General features: G+C 32.4%; 2 protein-coding genes across 4 annotated transcripts; one reads left to right on the top strand and one right to left on the bottom strand.

Annotated features, from left to right (window-relative positions):
- Positions 1-63: 63 nt before the first annotated feature.
- On the bottom strand, positions 64-20,275 carry LOC122568166 (ras-like protein family member 10B). The gene is made up of 5 exons (XM_043727573.1): positions 20,012-20,275; positions 12,780-12,940; positions 7,927-8,163; positions 5,547-5,750; positions 64-2,131 (listed from the first exon to the last, which is right to left on the bottom strand). The coding sequence occupies exons 1-5, from the start codon at positions 20,235-20,237 to the stop codon at positions 2,006-2,008; spliced, it is 954 nt and encodes a 317-aa protein (XP_043583508.1). The 5' UTR covers positions 20,238-20,275; the 3' UTR covers positions 64-2,005.
- On the top strand, positions 2,531-4,312 carry LOC122568167. Of its 3 annotated transcripts, none has more exons than XM_043727576.1 (4): positions 2,531-2,607; positions 2,681-2,916; positions 3,043-4,090; positions 4,155-4,312. In XM_043727576.1, exons 3-4 carry the CDS (start codon positions 3,158-3,160, stop codon positions 4,170-4,172), a joined length of 951 nt encoding a protein of 316 aa, XP_043583511.1. In that variant the 5' UTR covers positions 2,531-2,607; positions 2,681-2,916; positions 3,043-3,157; the 3' UTR covers positions 4,173-4,312. The 3 variants fall into 3 exon arrangements, with proteins under 3 accessions (XP_043583511.1, XP_043583510.1, XP_043583509.1); XM_043727575.1 differs by having other exon boundaries at positions 2,532-2,680; positions 2,801-2,916; XM_043727574.1 differs by having other exon boundaries at positions 2,532-2,916.
- Positions 20,276-27,496: the final 7,221 nt, after the last annotated feature.

Raw genomic sequence — 27,496 nt, 5'->3', positions numbered from 1 at the left:
AATGCAGTTTTCTAGAATCTAACAAAACGCAAATCAGGAAATGAATGAAAAGATCAAAACGTGTTTTATTTTTGCTTTCGTCTCTTTTTTTATTGCATTACTCCTGCATACAAAATAACGCGTGATATTTTGTATGTAAAACAACGCTTATTCGACACACTCTCGATGACTGTACAAATTCGCGTCGAAATTTCTGTACCTTGTCTAGAATCACTATTTCGATACAAAGATTTTTTTTTTACCAACGAACACATGTTTGTATGTTATGTAATGTACAGTTTGTATGTCGCTCTATTCGATATATTCAACATTTACGTATATTTATTCTGTGTGGCCTACGCGTATACTGGACAACAAATTGATCGTGGAAATTAAATAACAATCGATTGTTTGTGTATCGTTCTCGATTTTGGCAATTATCATAAAATATTCATAAACGATCGTACAACGAGCGTCGAACTTTGTTAAACGGGAGAATCGGTTTCCTTATCAATCGCTTAATTGTTGAGCCAATAATATTATGTTCTTACGTTAAAATACGTACAAACGACAACAACAGATAACACGTACTTTTCAGAGATCTGCATACGTATAGGTGTACGGTATTTCACAATATCAATAGCTACGCTTACGGCTAGTGATTAATTCCTTAACAGTATAGTAAAATATATGTATATTGTATACACTATTGCTTGATCTGAGGTAACTCTCAATAACACGCTATTATTACATTTATTTCTTCGCTATTATCATCATTTTTATTATTAATATTAATATTAATATTATTATTACTATTATTGTTATTATTATTATTATTACTATTATTATTACTATTATTAGGCCGAATGCATTATTGGAAAGTGAACTAAAAATATTAATTTCGTATACTCGAAGTTCAATATAATAATAGAGCAACAAACTATACAATAAAACATATCACAGAAAAATAGAGCGAACTTTATTGCGTTTGCAATTACAATAGATCTCTTAGTTTTTCATTAAAATATGAGTTTTAGAGGTATATATAGAATAACCAATTCTAATATATAAATAAATTTATCTCTGCTACATATATTCTGAATGAAGAATTTCTAAAAATGAAAGTAGTATTTCAATTTTATATAATTACGCATGTTAAACTATTTGAAATATTATGTAGGAATTTGAAAAAGTGAGATAAATTTATTTATAAATTTTGTTTGTACAGAATAGAAGAAATTCATTATATATTTACAGAGCGAATTATAAAGTAAATCGTAGAAATTAAATTGTACATAGAGGGATTCGGCAGTCGGTTACGTACATACATACGTATTTGCAATCTTTCCGTCGATCTCGACGCGAAAGTGCAGTTGTACAACATGATTGCATTATTTTTCAGTATTAAAGTTACACGATGAGCAGTTTCGGTGGGAATATTCACAGACGAGATCTGAAGGTTCTTCGATTCGCAAAGTATATTCGGTATTTCCTTCGTTACTAACTTCATACTCTCGTAATACTGATAATTCATGAGCTTTGAGAGATATTTCACGAAAAGCGATCGAATGATCATTACAACTTTAAAATTGTTAAAAAAATAACAGTGAAATTATTCCTTACTCGCTTCAGTTTGTACTTACAGCATTAAATTTACGAAAGACACAAGAAAACTGTACTAAATCTAGAATCTTTGTCATTTATGCGCAAACGGTGGCCGTGCTTTCCATGAAAAATCTCGATGTCTCCAACAATCACAATACTGCATTCTGCATTGTCGATTAATGAACCACAAAAGGCTCCTGAGTGGACTCCTGTTTCGGATTATAACTCGACTAGAGGGATATTGAGAATAATTTGGGATTCTGCGTGCAGTTGAGCTTTTGCATGGAGGATCTTTTGACAACGTTTGTTTTTCATATCCGCTTCGAGTAAACTACGACCCTGTGTCATGGTGTAGATAGAAGCAACTTCTTTTGATGATGTGGTCGCAGAAATCGAGCACGTTGATTCTCTGGCTTCAATGTCAGAGAAGAATACATTTTTCGCTGGTGTCGTGCGAGTGAGATCGTAGAGGTTGCGAGGGTGCTGGCGTGGGAGAAGGTGGTCTACCTTCCACGGCTTGAATACTCTTCATCAGTTCACGGAATACCTGTTAGACGCGTAAAAAATGTGCTTTAGTTCATGAAAATAATTTTTCTATGTTATTCTTAAAATATAACAATACAAACTTTCTCATGATGGAAATTTATAAAATTATATTAAAAAATTGTATTATTAATACCTTTTACTCAGATAAACAAAGTTTAAGGTTAAAATACTTTAGTAAATTCATATACAATTGGAACTGTTAATGATTAAATATTAAAGTAGTTTAATTTTGATCAGTGGTTTATTTATTCCATTACCAGACAAAAGACGTTTACAAATTAACATGAACAAGTTGTGGATGTATTTTCAATTATAAAAAATTTTAATGAGCAGTTTCATTTTGACATTATAGGGGGCGAAAATTTCTCGAAGTAGCGGTAATGTAATTATATATGTACGTATCTAGTTTTACTAGGTTATGGTAGGTTGTTTACGTCGCATATGCGTAATGTGAAACGCGAGATAAGGTTTCAAAATGTAATTCTCTTATCGTTTCGATTAATTAAGTAATGTATGTATGTAAATCTATTATTATACCTTCCATTCCCAGGTAAACGTTCTTAAATTATAAACAATAAGTAATTTCAAAGTATGATATATTCATATGTTTCGTCAATGTACAATGTATATTTGTAGTTCTTTTATACAATATGACGATTTATATTTGTAGCGATGAAAGAATAATTTTGGCAAATAATTATGGCCGTTAACGCCAAAATATGGTAATAATAAAAGTACAATTTCTATGATTGGATAAAAGTTGCCTAATTATAAATATTTAAATAGGTAATTATATAGATGAGATTTCAATGATTTCCAAATATGTTATCAAGTTTAAAATTATCAATATTTATGTGTATTTATGTGTAACACAAAGATAAAAAAAACATGGGTGTAACTGTTTTGTTTTAGGAAAAGAAGTTTTGTAAACAAAATTATTTCATCGACAGAGAAACTTAGTGAGACAGTTTTTAGTGGGTTAATACATAATAAATATTTATGTAATACAATAAAAAATCTTGATACAATGAATGATATACATACTTTTATGGGAAAAAATTCAAATAATAATATACATTATAAGATGCAAAAACATGACATTAAAAGACACATAGGCACATTTAAAACAGATAGTAAGGATAAAGGAAGGAGAGATGATAATAAAAAAGGTGATATAAATATGATTGATAGTAGTAGTAGCATAAGGAATAAACCAAAACAAGTTCAAGATAATATGAGAAAACGCAAAAAAGGTGAAATAGTAAGACTTGATAAAAAAGAACATAAATATAATAAAATAGAATATTATACTCGTGATTTAAATTCATTCGCATCCATTGCTCTGCAGCAAAGTAAACAGAAAAATAAAAAGACACAGAAGACTGTTCAAAATTTTAAGCCTTATATTATAGAAAAAGTAGAAGAGCTAAAAGATAAACTTTTAGAATATCAGTTTCACCTAATTAAGATACAATCAAACTATACTACAGAAAATATAGTAACATTGCAGGATGCTAATCATACAGTGTTCATTTTCAGTAGTATCATGAGCAAATTAAAAGAGGAACTATCTCAACTACAAGAAGGATTAAAAGATTCTTATATTGAGTGGATTAGAACTATTGATTGTTGTAATCATAATGTTTCAAATGAACAGGATAAATCGGCTATTAATAGTAATGATCTGGAAATAATAGAAAGTGAGACAAGTTCGCAAAGTAGCAGTTGCAATGAAATATTTTCAACAAATGCTTATAAAAAACAATCATCAAACATAAATAAAAGTTCAGAGAAGAACATTTGGGAGAGAAATAAAAATACTATACTTCAGCAGAATATTAGATATGGTAAGAATAATGAAATATCATCAAACACAACTGGTAACAACAATGATACTTTACAAAGTGGACGAAATCCATCATCCATGTTCAATAAATTAAAAGATACTAACACAACTAAAGTAAGTAGAACATATTCTACAGTAAGAAAAAAAAGTAAAAATTCATCATGTCAAAATATTATAGATACATCGAAGCAATTAGGTGATGATGAACGAGTTTTTGTTCAAAATGAGCCAATAACAAAGAAAAGACAGTTAACAGATTATAACAGTGATAAGCGTAGCATAGTGTCTTTGTATAGTTCAAAACACATGCGTACACAAGACATTAAACAGGTAGATAAGGTGATACATGTAAGTGAAGACACATATTCTGACGACTCTGGAAGTTTAATTTTTGAACCTATCCCATTCAATAATTCAGAAGTTCTAACACCAAGACCTAATTCAGATGAAAGAGATACCTTTCGATCTAACAAAATACCTAATTTTAATATACGTTTAAAAGCTAAATGTAACCATGATTCTCAAATTGTATCAAAAAAACCTGTTGCTCTTTTAAACACAAACAATTCAAATGGAAAGTATTGGGTAAAATCCACTCAAGATAAAATCTTTAATTTAAACGGAAGTTCAGCAAGTCAGATTGGACCTAATATGGATAAAAAGTTAAAAATGATATGCCAAGTGGTACTACATAAATACATACAGTAATTAAGTTAATATTGATAATTACGATTTTTTGTTTTATTTTTGTCTCTTAACTCCTTAAGTGGAGAAAAAATTCTTTTAAGTTATTCGTACAGTAGAAGTATAAAATGTTCTTACTGTTTACTGGCGGATATATATGTTGGGCCCAATGAACAATTAACCGAAGCCGATATCCGCTTTGCCCGCTTAGGAGATCAATTAGTACTGTTGAAGCATAACTGCTATGATAATTTGTGTTAAGAAATTATCCATATTTAATTTTGATTTGTATTTTGTAATTTATATTATTATTTATTTTAGTCCGTGCCTTTCGGCTTTGGACGAACTTCCGATTTACATTTCTTACACTTATTTTGCTCCTATTTTGTAATTTATATAAAGCTCATATAAAAATGAATACTATATAAGCAGTTTATTTTATATATTAACAAACAAATATTTTTTTATATGGTTTATTTTACGTAATTTGATTTACATAATAAATTTATGTTACTATACAAATGTATTATTTATGAAGAACTTAATAGCTTAATTTTATCTTCGTGAGCAGTTCAAGATCATTGTTTAGGATCTGTCAGTCTAAATCTGTAAGATCATCAGATTTCGAAATTTTCGAATTCCAAAATTTACATACATATATATATATGTATATTCTTCTATTTCTGTGCCTCTTTAATAATATTTTAGTTTTTTACATCTTTTTTACTCAGTTATTCTAAAACTTCATACATATCATTCTCTTCGCAAGTGTCACAATATAGGCAAGTAAGACTAACAAAAATATCGTAGGTAAAAAAGTAAAGACCACCCTACTGATCGCCATAACAGTCAACGTATTAATAATATACATTTATATCATACGTACCTGTACAACACGACAGTTAAATCTGGCGCTACATTCGACGTAGCCGCATCGCCAGTGCTTCCGAACGAGATTAACGATGTCCCTGTAGCGAGTTCCGGAAGCAGCCGCAGGCGACAATTCGTCTTGCTTGTTCCCGACTACCAATAACGGTATGCCCCTCATATCCCGTGCTTCGTAGATTTGTTCTCGTAACGTCCTAATATACTGTCGTGTCATAAATGAAAATGTTTTAATATATATATATAAGTAATATCTATTATATTTTATAGTATCGCATACATATTATTAGGCTATGAGTTTTTATGCATTTATAGGAAATATAAAATTGCAAAGACGCATAAAATGCATATAACACGTAAAGATATGTAAAATATGTAAATTACAATACTAGTTAAGATATTTAATAATTGTAACAAACCTCTGTCTAAATTTTATTTTTCTAATTGCATTTATAAAAATATAAATTTGCATAAATATTCGTAGTCTATATATCGATATAATTTGGTAACGTTACAGTAGTCATAAAAGCATTGTAATATACAGCGTGTTAATAAATATCCGAGATATCTGAAATGTCTGAGATCTTTTGTAGGTTCAGTTCTAGACGTTGAAACAAACGCGAAACTTTTTATGCAAAAATGTGATTCCGAGTTACAAACAACTTAATTTTGGACGAAATATCCCTGCGCATAGGTTAGGAGGGCTCTCTTGCATAATAATTTACTAATAATAGTAATGATTTACCAACCACATAGTCTAATTTTTGAGTTTCACAAACGAAAGAATCGAACTTTCTTGCATAATTTTCGCGAAAATCAAGCAAATCAACCGAAACTGGACGACGTTTTGCATTTACAGCGTACATGAAAAATATAATTTAAAACACCAGGTGCAGAAGATTCAAGCATTATTATACGTAAATCTTGATTTGTGTATTCAACTGGACAACCCTGCTCAGAATATCGCGAGATTTCATTCGAAAAACTGATAAAACTCTATTTCTCGTACTATCGGTATTCGTAACCATATAAAGTTGATTTAGATCTGTTCAGTGACATTTCTTCCATTCTTTTTTCTGTTTTTATTCATTTTCAACCCAGTAGTGTTTCTTAACTGATAACAAATTCCCTAAGTCAAGCTTTTTGACTCGGTAAATTCATTAAAATGCTAAGCGCAATAATAAATTAAAAGAATATCGTAACGAGAATCTTCGACAGTTCTTTTTTTTTCAAGTTTTTGCATATTTTTCATCTCGCTGTAGAGAGAGTATAAAGAAGAACGATAATCGCAACAAAGATCGAATAAGGAAAGTTTCCACCCCTCTGTTAAGCATAAAGAAAGGTCTCTAATGAAATGGGGGTGTCTGGAGGCAATTGGGGTGAAAAAAATCTTTTTAAAAATATTCTCAGGGATAAACACGTTTATTCGAAGCTTTTAAAATGCAATGTTTGCAGACAAAGAAAACGAAATTGACAACTGTAAAGTGGCTTTGTACTAAATGTAATAAAACGTTGATAATATATTGATATAAAAAGAACGACTTTAGAATATTACGGCACGATAAAATTTATTTTTGGAGGTTAATACAATAAAGAGGATATCTTAGGATTCGAGTGTCGAGCAGTCGCACTATGAAACAACTTTTTATTTAAGAAGTTTATACGTACACAGCTTGTCTGTTTGTCAAGCTATAGATAGCATAGAAAAGAATCTTCCGTATTGATTGACAGACTATAGCGATTGCTTCCAATAATAATATTTCGATTAATAATAACGAGAAGATACTATTTATAAATATTGCTTTTGGTCATTAATCAACCATTAATTCATATATTTTTTAGTAATAATCAGATCTTGTTGATAAAATCTACCAGAATGTCCACGGTAATTATAGGAATACAGGAAAACAAATATGTTTTCACGAGCACGATTCTGAACAACTTTTTTCTATAGGTACGTGTAATCGCCACTTGACTTTGTTTCCGAAATATTCATAAAAATATTTTTGCTACTATTTATCTTAGTGCGAGTTAGTTTTGGCTTAGCTTTATGTACGGACATGATATTATATGTGTATTCATGGTTCTCGCGCAGCTTAGTTAATTACAAGTCTCTTTCCTTTTGTTTCTTCCTTATCTTCCTGTGACTTTGAAGTTGAAACGTGAGACGTAAGAACGAACGAATCGCGGTACGAGCATATCTAACTATTCTATGTATTGGAAAAAGCTGTTTACAACGTTAACTTGAACGGCATATTTGAGAATCATAGAAATCGACGAGGTGTACGGAAGTCATCTTATAAATGCAGACTTAGTAGTGACCGGATGGCTCGCTTTTTGTAATCATTACAATATATGTATTTGCGTATTTATATACGTACCTGAAACGTATCCTGATTACTGAGATCAAACACGAGAACGTAAGCGTTCGCACTTCGTAGTCCGTAATAACGGAAGTCCGTCCATTCGAGGTGCGAGCTGACCGGAAAATACGGGATCATCGGTAGATCCGTGATTTTTAGTTCGTACAATCGATCGGCGAGTACCACGCTCGGATAGAAAGTCTCTCTGCGTTCGGTCGGTTTGTATTCCTCGCAGAATTCGCTCCACACGAATTGCTGGAACCATAAACGAGTACTAACACTGGTGTCGGTTTACGATTTAGATCGTCGTTCTCGTTAACGGGAATAAATGGTGAGAACCCTGGAACTTCATGGGGAACTCGAAAGCTATCAAGTTGATTTGAAATGCTGTACGTAATCGATGATTCGTTCGACTTATCAAGGAGTAGATTTAGATTTTCCCAGAGTGAGAGAGAGAGAGAGAGAGAGAGAGAGAGAGAGAGAGAGAGAGAGAGAGAGATGATATTTTATATGGGTTTAAATTAATTTCATTATTGACTGTAGCAGTAGCTATGTTGATTTTTAAATATCTAGAGATTAAATAATTCTAGAAATTTATAAATAAATATTGAAGAGATTTAAAAAGTTAATTATAATATTATACTTAAATATTCTTAGTGATTTCATGCGATTTAAACGATGTTTTAAATAAAATAATTTTTTAAAAATAATTCCCATTTACATTTTTCATCTGTTGGAATGTAACAATAAGGTAAAGTACCTACGATCTACTGCTGTATAAATTATAATTAAATTAGATACAGTGACTAATATACCGTGACTCACACTGAAAGTATCATATTTGGACATTTACTACAACAAATTTTTATTAGTATGGGTATATTACCTACGTTATACAAAACTTTTCGAACTTTATTAGAACTATAATGAGGAATATAACTAAAAATCACACTAATACAACGCGGTATATACGTATTATGCTATAGTGCTATTCTGCTAGTTTAAATTAAGCTTTTGCGTTGATACAAGAAGGGCAATATCACTAAAAATTTATCTCAACTATTTTTATATATTCACTCATTTTCGTAAAAATCTATATATATAAGACATCTATAAGTACATGTAGAATATACAGTAAACTAGATGATTTTTGCACCTGTATTTTAGAGGGAGAAGAAATATATAGAATTACAAGTAATTTCATTGCAAGAAGATGAAAATTTATGGGAAGATAAGTATTGTAAGGTAATCGCTCGGAATTATAGGCGGCTATAAAATTAAATAAGCAATTTAAGATAAGGGAAGCAAATAAAATTTATTGCTACCTGGAGAACCTTTGATTTAAGGGAGTATTGCTTCATGGTAATTGCAAAACGATTTATCGAATGGGCTATGCTATTGTGTTGGGATATATTGGATAGTAGAAAAATGTATAAGGTAAAATATGAAATCTATGGGAGTCCGATGGGATAAAGTGTCCAAGTCTTGGAATTTCTATATGTACTTGCGAAATACAATATTGTCACGTGTGTGAATTGTGTAATATGCCTTGTTATATAGTATAGCTTGCCTGTTGCATCACTATACTTGTCGATATAACACGAGAATGGTACATGAGGAAGGATTCTATATATTTACACATACCACCTGTCAACTTGTCCCACTTGTTGAATTTTTAATAACGTCACGATAAATTTTTCAAATGCAAACACAATTATCTAAAATAATCACAGAATCAAATATATGATATTTTGTAGCATAGTATACGATATTTTTCGAATAGCGAATATATTATAAAATAAATTAGAGAACGTATTAAGCATTTATAGCTTTATTTTGCTTATGCGATTGAATGCATGCAGTTAAAAAAGTATAGTTAAAAAGATATTCATTCGTTTATAATTCAAGATGATAAAGAAAGAAAAAGAGAAACGTTTTTATTATCTATGAAGTTTTAACAAATTTGCGTCACTCGAACCATACACGAGATTCGAATAGTAATCACATTTCAAAAAAAGAACTATAAAAATTAAGAGAAACAACTTTATCGTATTTTTATTACTTCTGTATTTAAATAAATAATATTCTTAAAATCGAGAAACGAAAAGAATCTTATTTAGAGGAAAGTTTATATATGGAACTGCAATTTAATAAAAAATCTTGTATTTGACACATTTTCCGATGCTATATTCCGTCTCCCCTTTTCAACGACTTTCAATTTCCTCAAGAGGCGACAGGTAACCGGAAAATGGCTTCGGAAATGAGCGGAAGTCATTCGCATCTTGTAAAGCGATGTTCGTCACAGTTGAACCGAAAAGCTGAACCTCTTGCTAGCTTTATCGACTGCATAAATGTCGATATTATGCACATGTGGTAAACTTGTATTTTTCCTTTTCGATTTTTCAATATTCACTGGAAAATATTATAGCTTCTTACTCGTACTTTTTCAGTAATACTCAAATTGCATAAAAATAAATCGATGTCAGTTTCTGGAAAACTTAATGATCTGTTTATTATTAAGCTCATTTATCTAATTCCAAATTAATTTAAAAAATTAAATATAGATCTCAGAATGAAAATATTATGAATTTTTAGCTAACAGTTTAATTGAGTAACTTAATTTATTATTTTTTCATATTCTTTGTAATTAGTGATCCTATCGTGTTTATTTCAATCCTATTATTTCCATACAGATTTCGCTACAAAATCAATTTTATTATTTTCTTAAATAAACTCATACATTTTTTATTTTCTCTATCATTTTTCATGGTATAATTTCTTATGTTATGTAAAATTCCATCAACTATTACATTCGTCTGGAGAATTCATAAAAAATGTAGTCACGCGTGACTTCTTTCAGTCCCCAGTGAGCTTTTACGAACATCGATCGTGGTCTTTAACAGGTTAAAGTGTTAACAGGTCTCGCTTTTCCACTTTCTTATTTTCAGGACCTTCCCTCGAGTAGTATGTGTAAATTTTATTCTTCGCATTTTCGACACCTTAAATTTTCCCATGTGTCCATAAAACAAAAGGAAATATTAAATTTCATCGTAATTCTATCAAAAGACGAATAATAACAGAAATTATACCACTTTGCCTTTTCCTGATATTTTCAATTTATTTAACTTGTTATTACTAATTGATCTGTTTAATAAAAGATTACCAAACAAAAGTTGAGAAAACCGCTAGCGAAGTTTTAGATAGTAATAATAGTAAATTTTTGATATTTTTTGTATTAATGGATTTTGGTATTAAATCTTCACACGATAAAATGAAATGTATCCTGACGAAATAATGCTCTATCGAAGAATAAGGATTCACTCTATAAAACGAATCGAATAATTCCAATGCAAGAAAATACGGAGGGAAAGGAGATGAAAGAAACGGATAAAATAATTAAAGAAAAGAGTTCGTGCTGCCTTAGTATCGCTCGTTATGACTTTCATTCCAGTCGAAGATACTAGCGTTTTATTAACGAGCAAGGTGTGTTTGTTAAATCGGGTTGCCATGATAAATATCTCGCGGAAGTGTAACATTCGTCGGCGCAGTTGCGTTTAATTACGCGATAGCCGTGTTACGTGCCCGCGGCATTAATTTACGCTTCGTACTTAGTTCTTCATCACGTTCAAGATGTTTCAATTGTTTCGTACGATACGCGAAATTGCCGGAAGAGTCAGAAACTGCGGAAACCAAGGTGCATCACGATAACAAGGTTTATTTTGACAATTTCTTGTTACGACAAGGGAAATATAAACGAGCAAATATGTGTCGTGTATTCATAAATTAATTATTATTAAGTATCAAGAAATTATCCCCTTCAACCAGTTGCGATAGAATTTACGACAAAGATCATGCTGAACATTTCTTTGCTTTCAGTATGTTTATAGATATGGAAGTTATTTTTCCTTGTCAATAAAAAGATTTTGCCTAATGGAACAGAATTTTAAAATTTGATGTGCAGAAGATACTATGTTTAAAAATTCATTGATTTTCCATAAGAAATTTTGAATGGGATGTTAAAATATTGTGCATAATAATTTGATACGATTCAAAGTTTTTATTTTAAATGTAATTTTATATTTTAATTGCAGTTATTTAAATTTGACCTGTATCACATTGCTGTTAATTGAGTTAATTGAGTTTTGAAACGAACAGTACATGCAAATGAAAAACTTGACGTACATATTTTGCTATTTTTGTTAAACTGTACCTTTTTTCTTTTTCAGATAATAAGAGTCTTCATCGCATAGCAAAAGCTTTAATCAGATGAAAGATATAGTCATGTTTTGTCGTGTTATTTTTAGCTAGTTTAGTTCGTATTTCTAAAATAAATATTAATAACATAGTAACTTTCATCGTGGAATTAACTTTTTATTGTGTCGAAATCCCAGCGTTCTCATCATTACGCTTCGTGATATTACAATAAATAAATAACGTATTCAAAAGAATGGAAAGCTGATAGCACTTGCTTCAAAATTAGTTAACAATTTCTAGTTTTATTCATACATTTCAAATGTATAATTCGAACGTCAAGTCAGACATAGTATTAAAATTCGAATTGCTATGAAATTTGGTGAAAATTTCTATATTTTAAGTATTGTGGTATTATTTATACTTACTTCAACAAACTAAAATCGCTATTGGATTAAGCAACTTTTACTCGAAAATCAGTGTATCACTGTCATTCTACAGCGCGAAAGATTTCACCTTTGATTTCAGCAACATCGGAAAATTTGAAAGATTAATATTTAATATCAAAAATTATCATTGAAAAATTACAAATAATTAATACTAACTATCTCTGAAAGAATCTCTATTAACAGGTGTAGTGATGATAGATATCGATTCGATTCAACGAAATCAGTGCTCACCCTAATTATGCTGGACTTTCCCACCCCAGGTGCACCGAGAAACACAACTTTGACACGATCCAGAGTGTCTGCAGGGCTTTCTTCCTCTTTCGATCCACTTTCGGCGTTTTCACAAGTTATCGTATCGCCTCCTCTCCTTTCCAAGTAGTCCAGATCGAGCTCTATGAACCATTTATACAATTTATGTCTTAAACATCTAAGGCACGAAATTTTAGTCATCTATAACAGATTTTCTGCAGAGTTAACAATAATAAGTATTAACATTATCATTACTCTTCAATATCTATCCTCAATATCTTCGTTCCGTGTTTATAACTTCGACTGAAATACTTCTCGTTCGTTAGAAATATATTCCTCCACGTTATTTTCTTGTTATTTTCTTTCTCGTTATCGCAATAAATGTATTTGTCAAATCCAGGTCTTCCACTTTACAGATCACGGATTTGTAAAGTTGTAAAAACTTTACGACAAAGAGTATGATAATTCGATAAAAGTGAATACAAATAGCCCGATATTTTTTCGCTGATATCGAAGACGCCTCTGGATTATTTTTCAACCACCTTGGAACTTTTTCGAGAATATTTATTATTCATGAACGAGTCGAATATTTTTACGTGTGACGTACTAGGCTTCCCTCGGCCTTTTTGCGTCGTATATGAAGTCACGTTTAATCGGTGATAGGAATATTAGAATTGTCTGGTGATTTATTTATTACCGACGACTCGAAAAATCAGAAATTTCATTAAGTAATGTGGCTTTATATCGACATGTATATGTAAGTATATATAATATATATGTCGGAGATGAAAGAACATCGGGGCCTTTCTTTTGGAATGTTTGGGAAGATTTCCAATACTTTAGTCTGGACTTTTTATCACAGCTGTATTTAAATAATAAAACACAAGTGACACATCTGGTTGTTAAACGTAGCCACGGTCACGGAATGGACGTTTTTACCTAACAGAGGTATAGAATAGTTGTATAGCTCTCTTTAAAAATATAGTTGTAGCGGCACACGTGTTTGAGGATAAGTCAAGTCACGTGTGGTTTTGCCTCGGAGTATCATTATCGTAGGAAACACACATATTGTATTAATAATCAAACTTCGGGCAGAAACAATGTCGCCGCTTCGTGAAACCGTCTAACAAAGGCGATTGGTATTTTATCGGTACCCCTCGACCAATATAATATAAACGAACGCGATCGTAAGGAGAGGAGAGTTTTCATCAGTCTCATTCTCGTGCGATCTCATCGGCGAGTTACACACCGTCTTTACGTGTTAATAAAGAGTTAGTTGGGTTCTACTTGTACTGTGGACAAATAAGTTGAGTTCGACTTAGACTTTGGAAGAAAGCGCATTTGCTATCCCGTTGACCGTGCATTCGTTATCGAACCTAAGATCATTGTTATTAGCATCTCGAGTACCTAATCACCACGGTTACTTGTCAAATTCTGTAATAATCATATTTGTACTAGTAAATATCTTCTCTATTGCATAATAACAATGTCTAATCCAAATGAAGATTCGTTACAAGCCCCTAACCCTAATAAGAACTTGACATATATATATGTACAATATTGTATGTATGTACAATATTTTTCTTTAACATTGAAATTATTATAACTGAAATTTTGTTTACACGTAAGGAAAAGATCGTGTAATTGTTACATTAAATTAATGCTTCATGAAATGATCGATTTTTCAGGTGAATTATTTCCAACGATACCTGTTAAAATATTATTGTTGGTAACATTTTCCGACTTTTTCCCGGATTTGTTTTCCAATGAAAAATTACCAACTTTGAATTTCATAAATCAACGTTGAACTTTCGTAATATTGGCAAACGTGAAATTTATTTTTTCAGTTACGTTCGCCACCTGTCCCATGGATATTTATTTGTTATTTTTGTAAGAAAAACAATGCTGAAATATGTATGACATGGAGCGTTAATTATTACTATTCATAAAAGTATAACAATATTCATTGTATCTTTCGTAATTATGTTTGAATTAAAGAAATATTTAATCTTAAAAGCTATATTGTTAAGTCTTGAAAGCTATGTCTTTTCAAAAGAATTATCGTTGTATTTGAATTTCTATTATTCATTTATTATGATGTTCGAACGTGATGTTGCCTGGACAACCTATTATACAAACGCTTTCTGTCGTGTAACGTTCCATTGTGCCCTTTTGAATTAAGATCATTATACAGAGCTTTGATTATAGTAGTACTATAATATTAATGGCGTAGCGCGGCTCGTATGCATGGAATTTGGTCCAAATCTAACAACGCAACGTAATCGTTCATGGAGCTTCGTAATATGTATTTAGAAATTAACAGGAAAGCGTCAATAAATTGTGGAACCTATCTCTAAGGCAATTAAACCGCTTCAAGTAGTTTTCATTTTTAATTTCATCCGTTTAAAATGTTATTTGCTACCCTTGTTTACGAGAAACAAATTCGTTGTTACCTTCCTCGTATTAATTAGAGACTGATATTTACCAGATAAATAAGGCGAGGTATAAAATAATTGCAAACACTAAAAGTTAATGTTAAAAATAGGGAGTTATGATAAAGGATAAAGATAGGAATAGGGGAAGATAATATGAATAGATTGACAATTTTAGACGTTACAAACAGTATTAAATATATATACTATATATATATATATATATATATATATATATATATATATATATATATATATATCGTAATCATTTGACAGTTTATGACAATGATGAAAATAACAATTTATTTTAATTTTCTTAAATAACACAACACTTTTCAGCGGTTAGCGCTGTGTAAAAAAGATAAGGATAGACACATAAAGACAGAGCATTTAACTTTAGTAATAAAGCTAGAAAGTTTTGGAATTTATTAAAAAACAGGAAGAGGCAAGAACTTGCATAATTTGGTCAGCAAAAGATACGAAGATCGCTTTTACTTTTTATCTCTATCATTAAATTCGTATCTCATTTTCCAAGTCTTTTTTGTTAACAGTTATAAAAATTTGAAACAAAATATCATTTAATCAGAAAATTTTCACCTATGAATAATAGTCACCTTTGATGGAACGTGCGAATAAAGTCTTTTTCATGATATTTTAAATCAAATTTGACATTTAACAAATTAAATTTTCGGATATTAAAAGAATATAAATGAAAATGTTATTTTCAGTGACTATCAGAAATTGTTTTTTCGCAAAAATACAACAGAGAAATTTTGCGATTATTTTTAAACTTTTTGCACCCTCGGAACGGACGCAAGCTACGTTAATATCGAAATAATTATATTTTTGTCGCTGTCGACCCATTATCTACTGTTCCATGATAATCTGCATAAGTGATGCGATGAAATTCCATTATCGTTACGGAAGTTTCTTCGTAGCAATAAGTTTCGGTTTTAAAGGAAACAAGGGTGTCGGGAATATCTTCATCGTGTAACTTTTTCAAGTAATTGGCGGTCATCCCAAACACGTTTCTGCAAGGTACATCGATCGTCATGTGATTTCCCAACAATATCGTTTTCCATATTTAAGCTGTACATAATATAAATTTTTAAGTAAGCGCGTTCTTGTATCTTATATGTGCATATAATTTTCGTGACAACTATATTATACGAATCATTCAGGAGTAATTCGATATTTATTGGAATTTTTATAAATACCACAATCACGAATGTTTTATTTTTATTTGGGTTATTCCTAATTACAAAGCGTAAAATGTCTTTTGTAAAATTGTCATACGAGATATAAATAATGAATGTTTACAAAAGATACGGGTGCATTCGTGTACATATTCTTCGTGCCAATTAATACGATTTTATTTGATATACGAATTTTCTATGAAGGTACAAAATTTTATGTTATTATTATATCGTGATTAAGATTAATTTCTCTCGTGTCTTTAAATATTTATTTCACAAATATTAGATGTAACAAATAAAAGGAAAATAGATTTTATTAATTGTTATCTTCTCTCGAATTTAATTCTGCCACGCTATGTGATTTACAGGTGTGTCTAAATATAGACACCAATTTAAAGCCTCCGAAATTCGAGATAGATTGCCTCGAGAACTGATATACAGCACCCTTATACATCATAGCGAGTTGTTATATTACATGTATCATAAATCGTATAAATTTCAAAATAGAATAAAAATTACGTTTTCGCTCATTTCTTTTTTTTCACGATATTTCAAAACTGGCAAAATAAAAAATAATCGATCCTAACTTTTTTTCTATAAATTTTATATAATATATACATCGAAATTCGAGAAATGAATTTCTCAACCCGAAAATTATTTTCTCTTATCGATCGTTTTTATTATATCTTCCTTTTCATAGAAAATATATCTATAACTCGAGTCGTAATAGTTTTTAAATTATATGAAACGATGCAAATAAAATTTGCCACTGTTAAAATCATTTCAATGACAATTATTACAGCGGCCACACAAAGTCCCTTTTATTAGATGTCCAATAATATCGTTATTTCCATGTGTAACAGTGATAATTATATCTCACGATATTGCTTTCACGTTTTGATGATAAATTCAGAAGGTTCTTTCGTCTGGGTCGCCGGGTAACCGACGTTCATGGAATGGAATTCGTTTTATTCTTCTGAAGAATATTCGATGAACCGAGCTCAAACAACCACGAGGACAACCAGAGATAACCAACCGAATGACAACCAGAGACAACCAACCGAATGACAACCGTACGTTTCGACATGGAAATACGTTTCTTCTTTTGACTTTAAGCGATTAGTTGGCGATGCAATTTTGTTTCAATTATTTTTATCGAAGCTTAAACGACGAGTAGCAGGATACGAATAATTCGTTTTCCCCAACTTGGTCGATTTATTTAGATAATCATACGAAGCTCGTTCCTTTGCCACAAAGAAGTTTGATCGATCAAGGTTTTTCTTGCTCTCTTTTTATTATAGACGCGGAATATTTTTTTTACTATTAATGGTGGAATTTTATTTCAACTGCTGCGTCTCTTTCAGCGATGTAACCGTACTACTGCATTTGGCAGGATTTTAATGAAAAAACTGACAGATCGTTGGAACCAAGGAAGATTCATGTTTGTTATTTGAAATGCGATTCTTTGTGAATCTGCATTTGAACAAGTGTAAAGGATATAAAAGGCTTATTGTGCTCTGAGTATTTACTTTTCTCTCTCTCGCTTTAGATTTGTAATATTATAACGAATGCACGTAAATGATCTTAAATACCGATTTATCGAAGATGTTTTCTTCAGATGTTTATTGGTCCATTTTGTAATCAATAAGTTGCCATTCGGTTGTTCGATAATCTGGTCGATCTTTTCCTTTCGTAAATACCGATTTGTTTGTATTCATCGCTTCTTCGCTTCTTTGTTTCTCGATCCTTCACAAACGATATAATCATCTTTAATCGTATTTTGGAAGTATTTTATGATCGCACGAAATTTCAAAAATTTTGATGATATTTCCCAAAAACATTTCGCTTTTGTGGCATAAATGTTACATAGTAAATTATCAAACGAACTCGCCAATAGAAATTTCAATTTGACGTTGGTACCGATCACATCTGTTTCAAGGACTTTATAATTATAAGACAGTTAAATAGAAATTGATTTTTACAGTTGTCAGCGGGATAAAAGCTTTTAATTCGTTAAAATTTTTCAGCAACACGGCATTTTAATATCGCGGGAACACATTTGTTGCCTACGAACTCGCTATATATTAATCCATTTGTTTGATTAAAATCGAGGTTTTGACCTTTTTATCACCCAAATCTTTTCAATCCAACAAGCGAAATTATTCCGGCCGTGATACTCGAATAAAAACGCTGTTTATTAGAGAAACAGGCGAATTGAATTTCGTAACATGGTTTTCTACGCTGAATCACGAAATTTTCCAAATCGCGAACTTATTTACACTCTTCTTCGGCACACACGTTTTCGAGATATGAAATTTTCAACATTGTTCACATCGGGATATTAGAATTTTACAGACGAATGTTCATTTCTTTTATCGTTTATTGACTTTCAATGAAAAATTAAACACAACAGTCGATTAATCGATGACATAATTCCACGCTGTTGAAGAAATTGTAATTGTTTGCTTGAAAGAAGATCAAGAAATATTCATATTCCAAATATGTAAATTTCATCCTTAAGCAAAATTTACATTCCAACACAGTTGGAAATGTGTACTTTTTACCAATATTTAAAATAAAATAAACACAACCAAAAATGAAAATTCGAACGAAAATCAAGAATCACGTTAATATCGGAAATCTTGTCTTTTGATAGCGGTTCTTATTTATATTATTATTACGTTGTTCATTAGTAATTATTTATATTATATTTATTTGTATTACTATACTTAAAGAAAATATGCAATAAATATTGATGAGAATTCGATGTAAGAATAGTCGTATTAAAATATAAAATATAAAAGAAGTAAATTTAAATAAAAAAAAAATAAAGAAAAATTAAATAGAATGAAAATTATTGAATAATTCTTAAATTCCATACGAAAATAACGCTTTGACAAACTAACATGAATTAAAGAGTAGATTAACTTCGTATTTTAATCGGCGCTTAAAAAAACATTATCGCTAAGTTAGATGGTAAGAGATAACAGAAATTCTCACTAAAAAATACAATATGTGAACGGAAGGCAAATACTACACTTGAAAAGAAAATCGTGATAATTATCACGAAACCACCATAATTATCGACATTTTCCTAATCCAACAAACCGTAATTCGATGCAACAACACGAAGCAAAAGTATTCACCAAGCAATTCAAGATTCAAATGAATACTGCACCATGTACTGTGTGAAAATAAAAAATTTGAGGCGAGGAAGCAGCATAAAACCAGGCGCGGTACTAACAGTCAAGGGTCACATGGAAAATACAATCAAATTCCTTAGAGATGCTGAACTATACTACAAAATTTCATTTTAATACGAAACGGTAGCAATTTTAACGGCCAAAGATCGCGAAGTCGAAAACGAAGACTCGAATGGAAATCACAATGCGCCTTAATTATCGCGATTCGCTAAAATCTACTCCTAAGTAAATAAGTAAATAACACGATGCAAGTAACACAATGGGAAAGTGTTCACTCGAAAAGTGTTCATTCGGAAAACCAAGACCAACAAAAATCGATTGCAACTAAAATCACAGTTCGCGCCACAGGTTTGTTTTTCTTTTTTATTTTCCGGATTGATTACCCAATAGCCGCTTGTTTCCATAGAGCGTCGGCTTGGAGTGCGTGTCGTTCTCTCTCCTCGCACGGTCCATCGAGGTGAACGCGCGATTTCCACGGGTCGAGGCATGAACGCGAACTGTCGCACCTGCGAGGAGGAAGCCGCGTGCTGAGCCGAGCTTCGCGGTCGAAGCTCGCAACCCGACTGGCATCGGTGCTCCTGAGTACGACCAACTCCAAGGAGCGATCATCGACGCTGATTGACGCGTGTGCTCGCCGCTCTCTGGCACCTTCCAGCTCGCCGAGATACCACGCGCTTATTGCCGTTCCATTAAAAACTCAAAAAAGGCAAATTCTTCTCTCTTCGCCTCTTCTTTTTCATACTATTCATTTATTCGGAATTTGTGATAAATCTGAATTTCTTCCGTAATATCGATTTTCAGAGAGGCAAATTCTTTACCCCGTTTTCTTCGAATGTGGATTAATTAAAACTGAGGGTTTTAGGGTCAGAAGAGCGAAGAGGAGTAAATCGATTAGTTTGCAAATTTTTAAATTCTTTACATAGTTTAACGATAGTCTTTTACGTTACAGAAAATATCATAATTTTGTATATAATATATTTAAAACAGGTTCGAGACACAGACTACTTTTATCGAACTGTTGGCAATTTTTATAAATATATTCACGTTTTATTTTTCTCTTTTTTTTTTTTTTTTTCTTTATATGCGAGGTGGATAATTTTTATTTTCATTGAAAAATCGATTGGCTATTTCTTTTAGGGTCAGTCCAGTGAGATCATTAAGTCCTTATAGTTTCAATAATGGACTAACGTGCAAACCAGCAATTGTGATTGTAATTTGTGCGCGTTATATCATAGGGTTCTTCCATTAATTGCCTAGTACGCGCATAAACGCTACATTAAAGTAATTAATTCCAGACGTAATTAAACAAACGTATTGAACGCGTGTACGTAATTGACTAACTTGTAATTTTCCCTTTGCGTTAATTATGTCGTTGTTCATATTGTTGCTTTAAAGATTAGATAGCCATATAGATGATATAATAATTATAATGTACCCAATCTCGTATCAATTTCAATCATCGCAGAAGAAGATATAAAAAAGGTATTGTTACATTGCCAAATGTATTAAAAAGATTTTTCGAAAATATATTCAATTAAATTTCAAAAGGTTATTTCATTAATAAAAGTCGCTTTCCTTTTAAGCTTTTAAATATTAAATCCTTCTCATGTGAGATGCAATAAGCACTTTAGACATCGTAGTGAATTTAAAAGATAATAGCTGTATTACTGTATAGGGCAAGATTATTACGAGGATTAGGAAGAAGAATTCATGCTTTCTTATTTAAAAGCCAGACGTAATACGTGAGATATAAAGAAGTATAAGCTACTTAGTATCCCCGAAGAAAATAAGATTTAAATACCGACAATGTACCAATGCTGCACCAACCATGGATTATTATGATAATCCATGTCTTTCTATATTATTATGTCTATTTTTTGAAATTTACATAACTCCAATAATTACGATTTTATAGAGCTCGATACACACAACTTTCGTTTTTAAGGGATTTGAAAGAAACGTATTAGAATCTGTGGGATTCGATAAGTATGTAGAATCCGAGACTCTTAGAACTTGATACCTTTATATTTGGATCAATAAGAGCCGAGACAAATACTACAGCAACTGAAAGAATCGATAACAAAGAATTCGGAATTGTGACACTTGGCGAGAAATATTTTTGGTCTCGCAGCTTCATCGCTGTGGTTATTTCTGTTGAAAAACAATCGTATAATAGAACTGTACGAGATATGTACAGTTATGCTAATAGCATTCTCCTCTGTGATCGTATATAATTTAAGTAAATATTATTTAAGTAAACACACACGAAATAATTTTGCGTATCTCTCTTCATTTACAAGCGACTGTGTTTAACATTTTATCTTTTATATATAAATAAAATCCGATAAGCACGATATCTTTAAATTAATCTTGTTTGTTATATATAATATTTCGTATGTCAAGGCAGACGTGAAAATTATCGTCATGATCATAGATGGATAATTGCACACGTTGAAGAGGCGAACTGGAATATATCGAACCTTTGGAACAGAGCACAGCGTATTAATAAGAACGCGATTAAAATTTGAAGAACCGTAAATACGTGAAAATGGTTATTCTCACTATGAGATTATGCAGTTTTCTTCGAATCGCACAATCATCTGGAACTGTCAATTTCCTTTTAGAGTATATTTTAGACTGACCTAGGATTTAGAAGATTTCTCACCCTAACTCAGAAGTCGTATTATTGTTCGCAGTTGAAATGTAGGTCTGATTGGTTTATAACGCAGAAGAACTATCTTCTGTTGACAGGATCTTAAAAATAGAACACGTTTATTTTTATTAGCCGCAATGTTCGTGTCTACAAATCTGTCATGTACATTTACGGATCGAAGGAGGAGAAAGCAGAGCACGTTTCTTGTTCCTGCGTCTAACCATCTTTTCAGCTACGAACAGTACTCGCCTCAACACAGCCCCAAATTCGAAAGTTTCATCGTGCTGGCCCCGAAGCTATGGTAGCCGCCTCGGATTAGTTTTCGATCCTGAAAATTCAACTATCTAATGTAACTCTTAAACCACGGGATTTACTTCTGAGTATTAGAAAGACGAGATGTTAGGATCCTTCGACGTATTTTGATTTGGAAATTTGATTCCAGCTGCATAGATCCAGGAGAAGAACGATGTTAGACACAAAATGAATTGTTTCGAGTACGTGAAACATAATTCGAAACGTACAGGATACATAAGATGTGATCCATCAAATAACAGATTTGAGGAAGCCTATTATAGCTATCTTAACTGTAACCGAGTCGTTCATAGGTCAAAGTTTACTCCATTTTTACACCACTTTTTGAAATTTGTGATATTGTACCGTCAAAGCACTTGACTGTTTATGCTATATAATTTCATCAATTTTCCCTATTTCTTGTTTTGTGCAGTTAATCGGTTTGTTAGCCGTTTGAGTCTCAAGCAGCGCGATCACGCTGTTTAGTTTTTGTGTCGAAAAGTTCCAGTACATTTAAACGCTACGGACGACTGACGGTATTTTGTATTTCATTGTTATCTTCTCAATAATTTTTATTGAACAAAACTTGAAATATTTATAAATCAATAGTACGCATATATAATAATATAAATGTATTTCATAAAAATAACAAATATGACGAGCGCTATTGCGCCGCTTGTTTCTTTTAGCAATCGATCAGGGCATCGTGCTGTTCGGGATTTTTCGACCCTATTTTTTCAGAGACCCCTGGTACTTAAACGGTTAAATAAGCGTCTGAACTGTCTAAAGTCGCCTAATTACCTAAGGTAACTATTTGAAGATTGTAACTATCCAAAGTCATCTAAAGTCTGACCAGTTACTACTAATGACTTCTGTGTTTCAGGAATGCGAAACGAGTCTGAGGCGAGCTCGATGGCTCTAGAATTAGGATAATTTGATTTCAAGATCCTCGTCTTACGATCGGAATCAGGGCTACTCTTTGGAGCTACTCTCATGAATTCAGCGTCACGCGAGAAGATTCTAGATAGACCAAGGTAGCTCATGTTTGTTCATGTATCACAATATCAAGATATATCGCGACTGGTTTCGAGATATCGGTGTTATGAATGCTGTTTGTTAACCGTTCTCCGGTGATTTGCAGAACTCTCTGATGCTATAGAATGCATTCCGTAATCCGAAAGACGGTTTGTATGATCAAGTTTTATATTGCGCGTGTATTTCAAAAGTGCCACAACTCTGTCCAACGTTTCAGTCCTGTTAGAAGAACTACAAAATCGTAAAAGGGGTATTTCAAGAGCTAAGAATGAACGTAATTACAAGAATAATATTCGATGGTTCTTACCTAGACTCTATTCTTCTTGTCGACATTATATTTTATAAGATAAATAATTTTTTTGCAAGCCTACAAATAGTTTTTCGTTTTTTCTGAAAAATTCGCTTGTACTGTACCATTTCTGAAATACATATGCGACTCGCTAACACATTTAAGTACTGTCTGTGTTCGATTTCAGTATTTTGTGAGTATATTTAGTTATTCTTAAGCGTTACTTGCTTATTTTTATACTTGCTATACTTTTCACGCGTTGCTTGCGGATTTCTTCTATAAAGCTGCATTCACGATTTCGCAATAATGTTTCATAACTTTTTGAACTTGATATGATTTTACATCATTACACTCGGACTCTGCATGAAACTCTGATAGCTATAATACAGCTACACGAATTTGTCATGATACGTATCATGTTTCGTGTATTTATCACGATTCATTGTGTGTCTAATGAACCTAACACACAATTTATGTCGCGCTTATTTATGTTTACTATATTATAAATTACCCTCCATATAATTAAATCAAATTAAGTTAATCGTTATAGTCGAATGTTTCATATTTGACGTTATTACTTTCGTAGTCTGGTGACTAAACATTTTGGTTGCAGATATGTATTAAGCTTTGAATCTGAAGTATCATGTGTCTGTTATTGAATGTTAATCCATTTTGATAATACAGATATTAGAATAGATAACAAAGTTTTAGTATTTTATACCAAAGAATACTGTAATTTTGGTATAAAATTTTGTAACTTCAAAGTCTTTACTACTTGTTTAATATGATATCAGTTTTATTAATATGCAATTCTAAGGTTGTTGAGCGTGATCGATAATTGTTGACTCAATTCCGTTGACGGAACACTCAACCTTGGAACGTTAAATCAACAATTTACAGGGTCGAAAGTAACTAACAAAAGAAAAGGGACGTGAAGTGCTATTGAATTTGCTTTGTCTCTCGTATTCAGAATATCTAATTACCAACTATGAGAGATTTGATATTGTGTACAAAGAGCGAAGATTTATTTCGGAGAATAAAGAGATACATTCAAAATAGATAAAACGCTAAAACGTGCAGACTAAACTAAATAATATTACATTATCTCTTCCATTTGCCATTATTAGCGAGTAAATAAAATTTTTTATCAATTAAATTAATTATTGTTTTAAAGAGATCGTTTGCTATTTACACATTGTTAAAAATTTCTACGCGCGTTCGAAAGAAAGTAGCAATGTTTGAACGATTTAACACGTACCAAAGTCTAAATTAATCGTATTTCCAGCGTAACGTGACAATACTTACGACATTGTTTTTGCGGCGGGAGGCTTCGCCTCCTCCTGCCGCTCGCAGTTTTTGTCCCTATGATTATCGGTGTTTCCCAAGAAGTTTCTCACTAATTTCCCCGAGTAAAAATAGTTGAGCAAATCTCTGCTTCACGATATCACTTTAAAACGAATATTTTCACTGATAAAAAATATATCGCCAATATCACACATATATATATAGCCAATGGTGTCCTGTTTTAAATCGATCCCATTTATCTCGTCTTAATATTGCCGTAGAGATCGAACGCGCTTTTTAGTTCACGTTATTCCTCTGTTATATTTATCGTATTAATTATTTTCTAATACCGTACTCATCGATCTACGAAACAATCGAAAATACAATATATATCCGTAATTACTCTAATTGCACGGCGGCCGATCCATTGATTTATTGTCGGACACATTCGAGATTCGGTGTGCTATTTAAGAAACCGCGCTCGCGTTCGTGGCCCTCATTTTTATCGACCCCTCGCCGATATACTCGCCGAAATAATTTTTCATCGTTATGCACCGGTTATATAATATCTCACGATGATCAGCCGCTCGATTCTCTCGAATTTTATCCATCGTCATTATCAATTATCGATTATTCCTTCGACTTAAGCGGTCACTTTTTCATCCGATCTGTGAAATGATCCACCTGTTTCGCTCGCGAATCGCTCTCTCGTGCGGCACACTGTTAACCTATTTACTCCGACGACTTAATCGATGATTGTACGATCACTCGACCGCGCACCGTGTTTCCGTGATCGATTGAAAATTACACGTCCCCGCTCGCACAACCGTTGCCCCCGTTAAATTGATTTACAAACGCGAAACGACTAATTTTCGCAACGTAAATGATTCTATCGAAACGATTTACAACGCGGCGAACTTCCGTTTACCGATTCTTCTTCCGAGGAAGAAGGTAAATGCTGCCGGACACTGTTGGACACGCGACGATAGTGTCGTTTGCAGTCGCGTGACCGCCTCGATTAAGAGATCGTCGGTAATAATGTGGACGAGTTGGCAGGTCGAATTGTGTCGATAGAGTGCGAGTCGAGCGAGTCCACTGGTCTGGGGGGCAGCATCTCGTGCGTTTTCATTCGTAGACGTGTCTCGCGCGGAACGACGATGTATTTTACTCGTTGTTCCAGGTTGTCGTCAAGCAATCACCGACCAACACGTCCCGCTTCTCGTCGAGCGGATTATCGCGAGTCGCTATCGCGCGGAATATTTGCACCGTTCTATCACGAAACGAAAGAACAAGCTGAAAAACGGAGTAGCACAGTCAGCATCACGAGAGCACGAGGATAAGCTGTTCGGTGGACGACGATGTCGACCCCTGGACGATCGAAACTACCGACAGAGTCACTCTGATAATGCGCATGCGAGCCGGGCTTCGCGCCAATTTCTTTCCGTCACATTGCCTCTAGAGTCTTTGTTCGTTCGTCACTATGTATCTCTAGTAATTCGTCTATTTTATAGTCGTCCTTGGATTTGCGAATATTAACACTTAATAGTTCAGGCTCTTATCTATAATCTTATCTATAATTTTATATATATGACGATATATAGAGAACACTTTACGTCATAACGCAAGCTTTGTAACCTTTGTTTTGTTCTTTGGATCATTGTCGACTCAGTCGTATTTTCCTTCCCTATTAAAATTTTTCTTGAATCAATAGGGAAAATACGAAAAAATTATTATCGATATCCCGATTTCTCGTTTTATTTGCAGGCTACATTTTTTTTTAAATCACGGAGAGCCTATTTGCTTGGCGAAATAAAGAATACGATTGGGACGTAAAATTTTGAGCACCGGTGAGGAATTCAAGAGTTACGATCACTGTTATAATCGTCGACTATCGAGGGCGCTTTTCCATGAATATAAAGACGCATTGTCTAAACTAGTAAAACTGTTGTAAAACTTGCATTTCAGTTATTGAAGTGCTCGAGGTCGCTACTTACATTTCTTTGCGTTTTTATGGTATTTCGTATTTATGGTATTTTCGTGGCGTGTTCAATCTCAATAATACGGAAGAAAGTATTTTGCTCTTGCAGCAATTTCTTTTCGCAACTTTATTGTCGTCCGGTTTCTGGAAAGGTTCTCAAGGATGCTCTTAATCTTCTGCCATTTACGTTTTGTACTAGTTTTGTTGTCACGATGTATGAGAGATGTTGAGAAAACATAAACATTAGTCGTGAACAAACTTTGCATGCGAGTAAAGTGGAACGTAATAAATATATGCAGAATTGTAAACAAAGTAATAACAATTACATACAAACTTTG

Source organism: Bombus pyrosoma, linkage group LG6 (assembly GCF_014825855.1).
Source record: "Bombus pyrosoma isolate SC7728 linkage group LG6, ASM1482585v1, whole genome shotgun sequence".
Classification (NCBI taxonomy): domain Eukaryota; kingdom Metazoa; phylum Arthropoda; class Insecta; order Hymenoptera; family Apidae; genus Bombus; species Bombus pyrosoma.
Note: the sequence above shows the minus strand (reverse complement) of the source record. Positions and strands in the feature narration are given on the sequence as shown.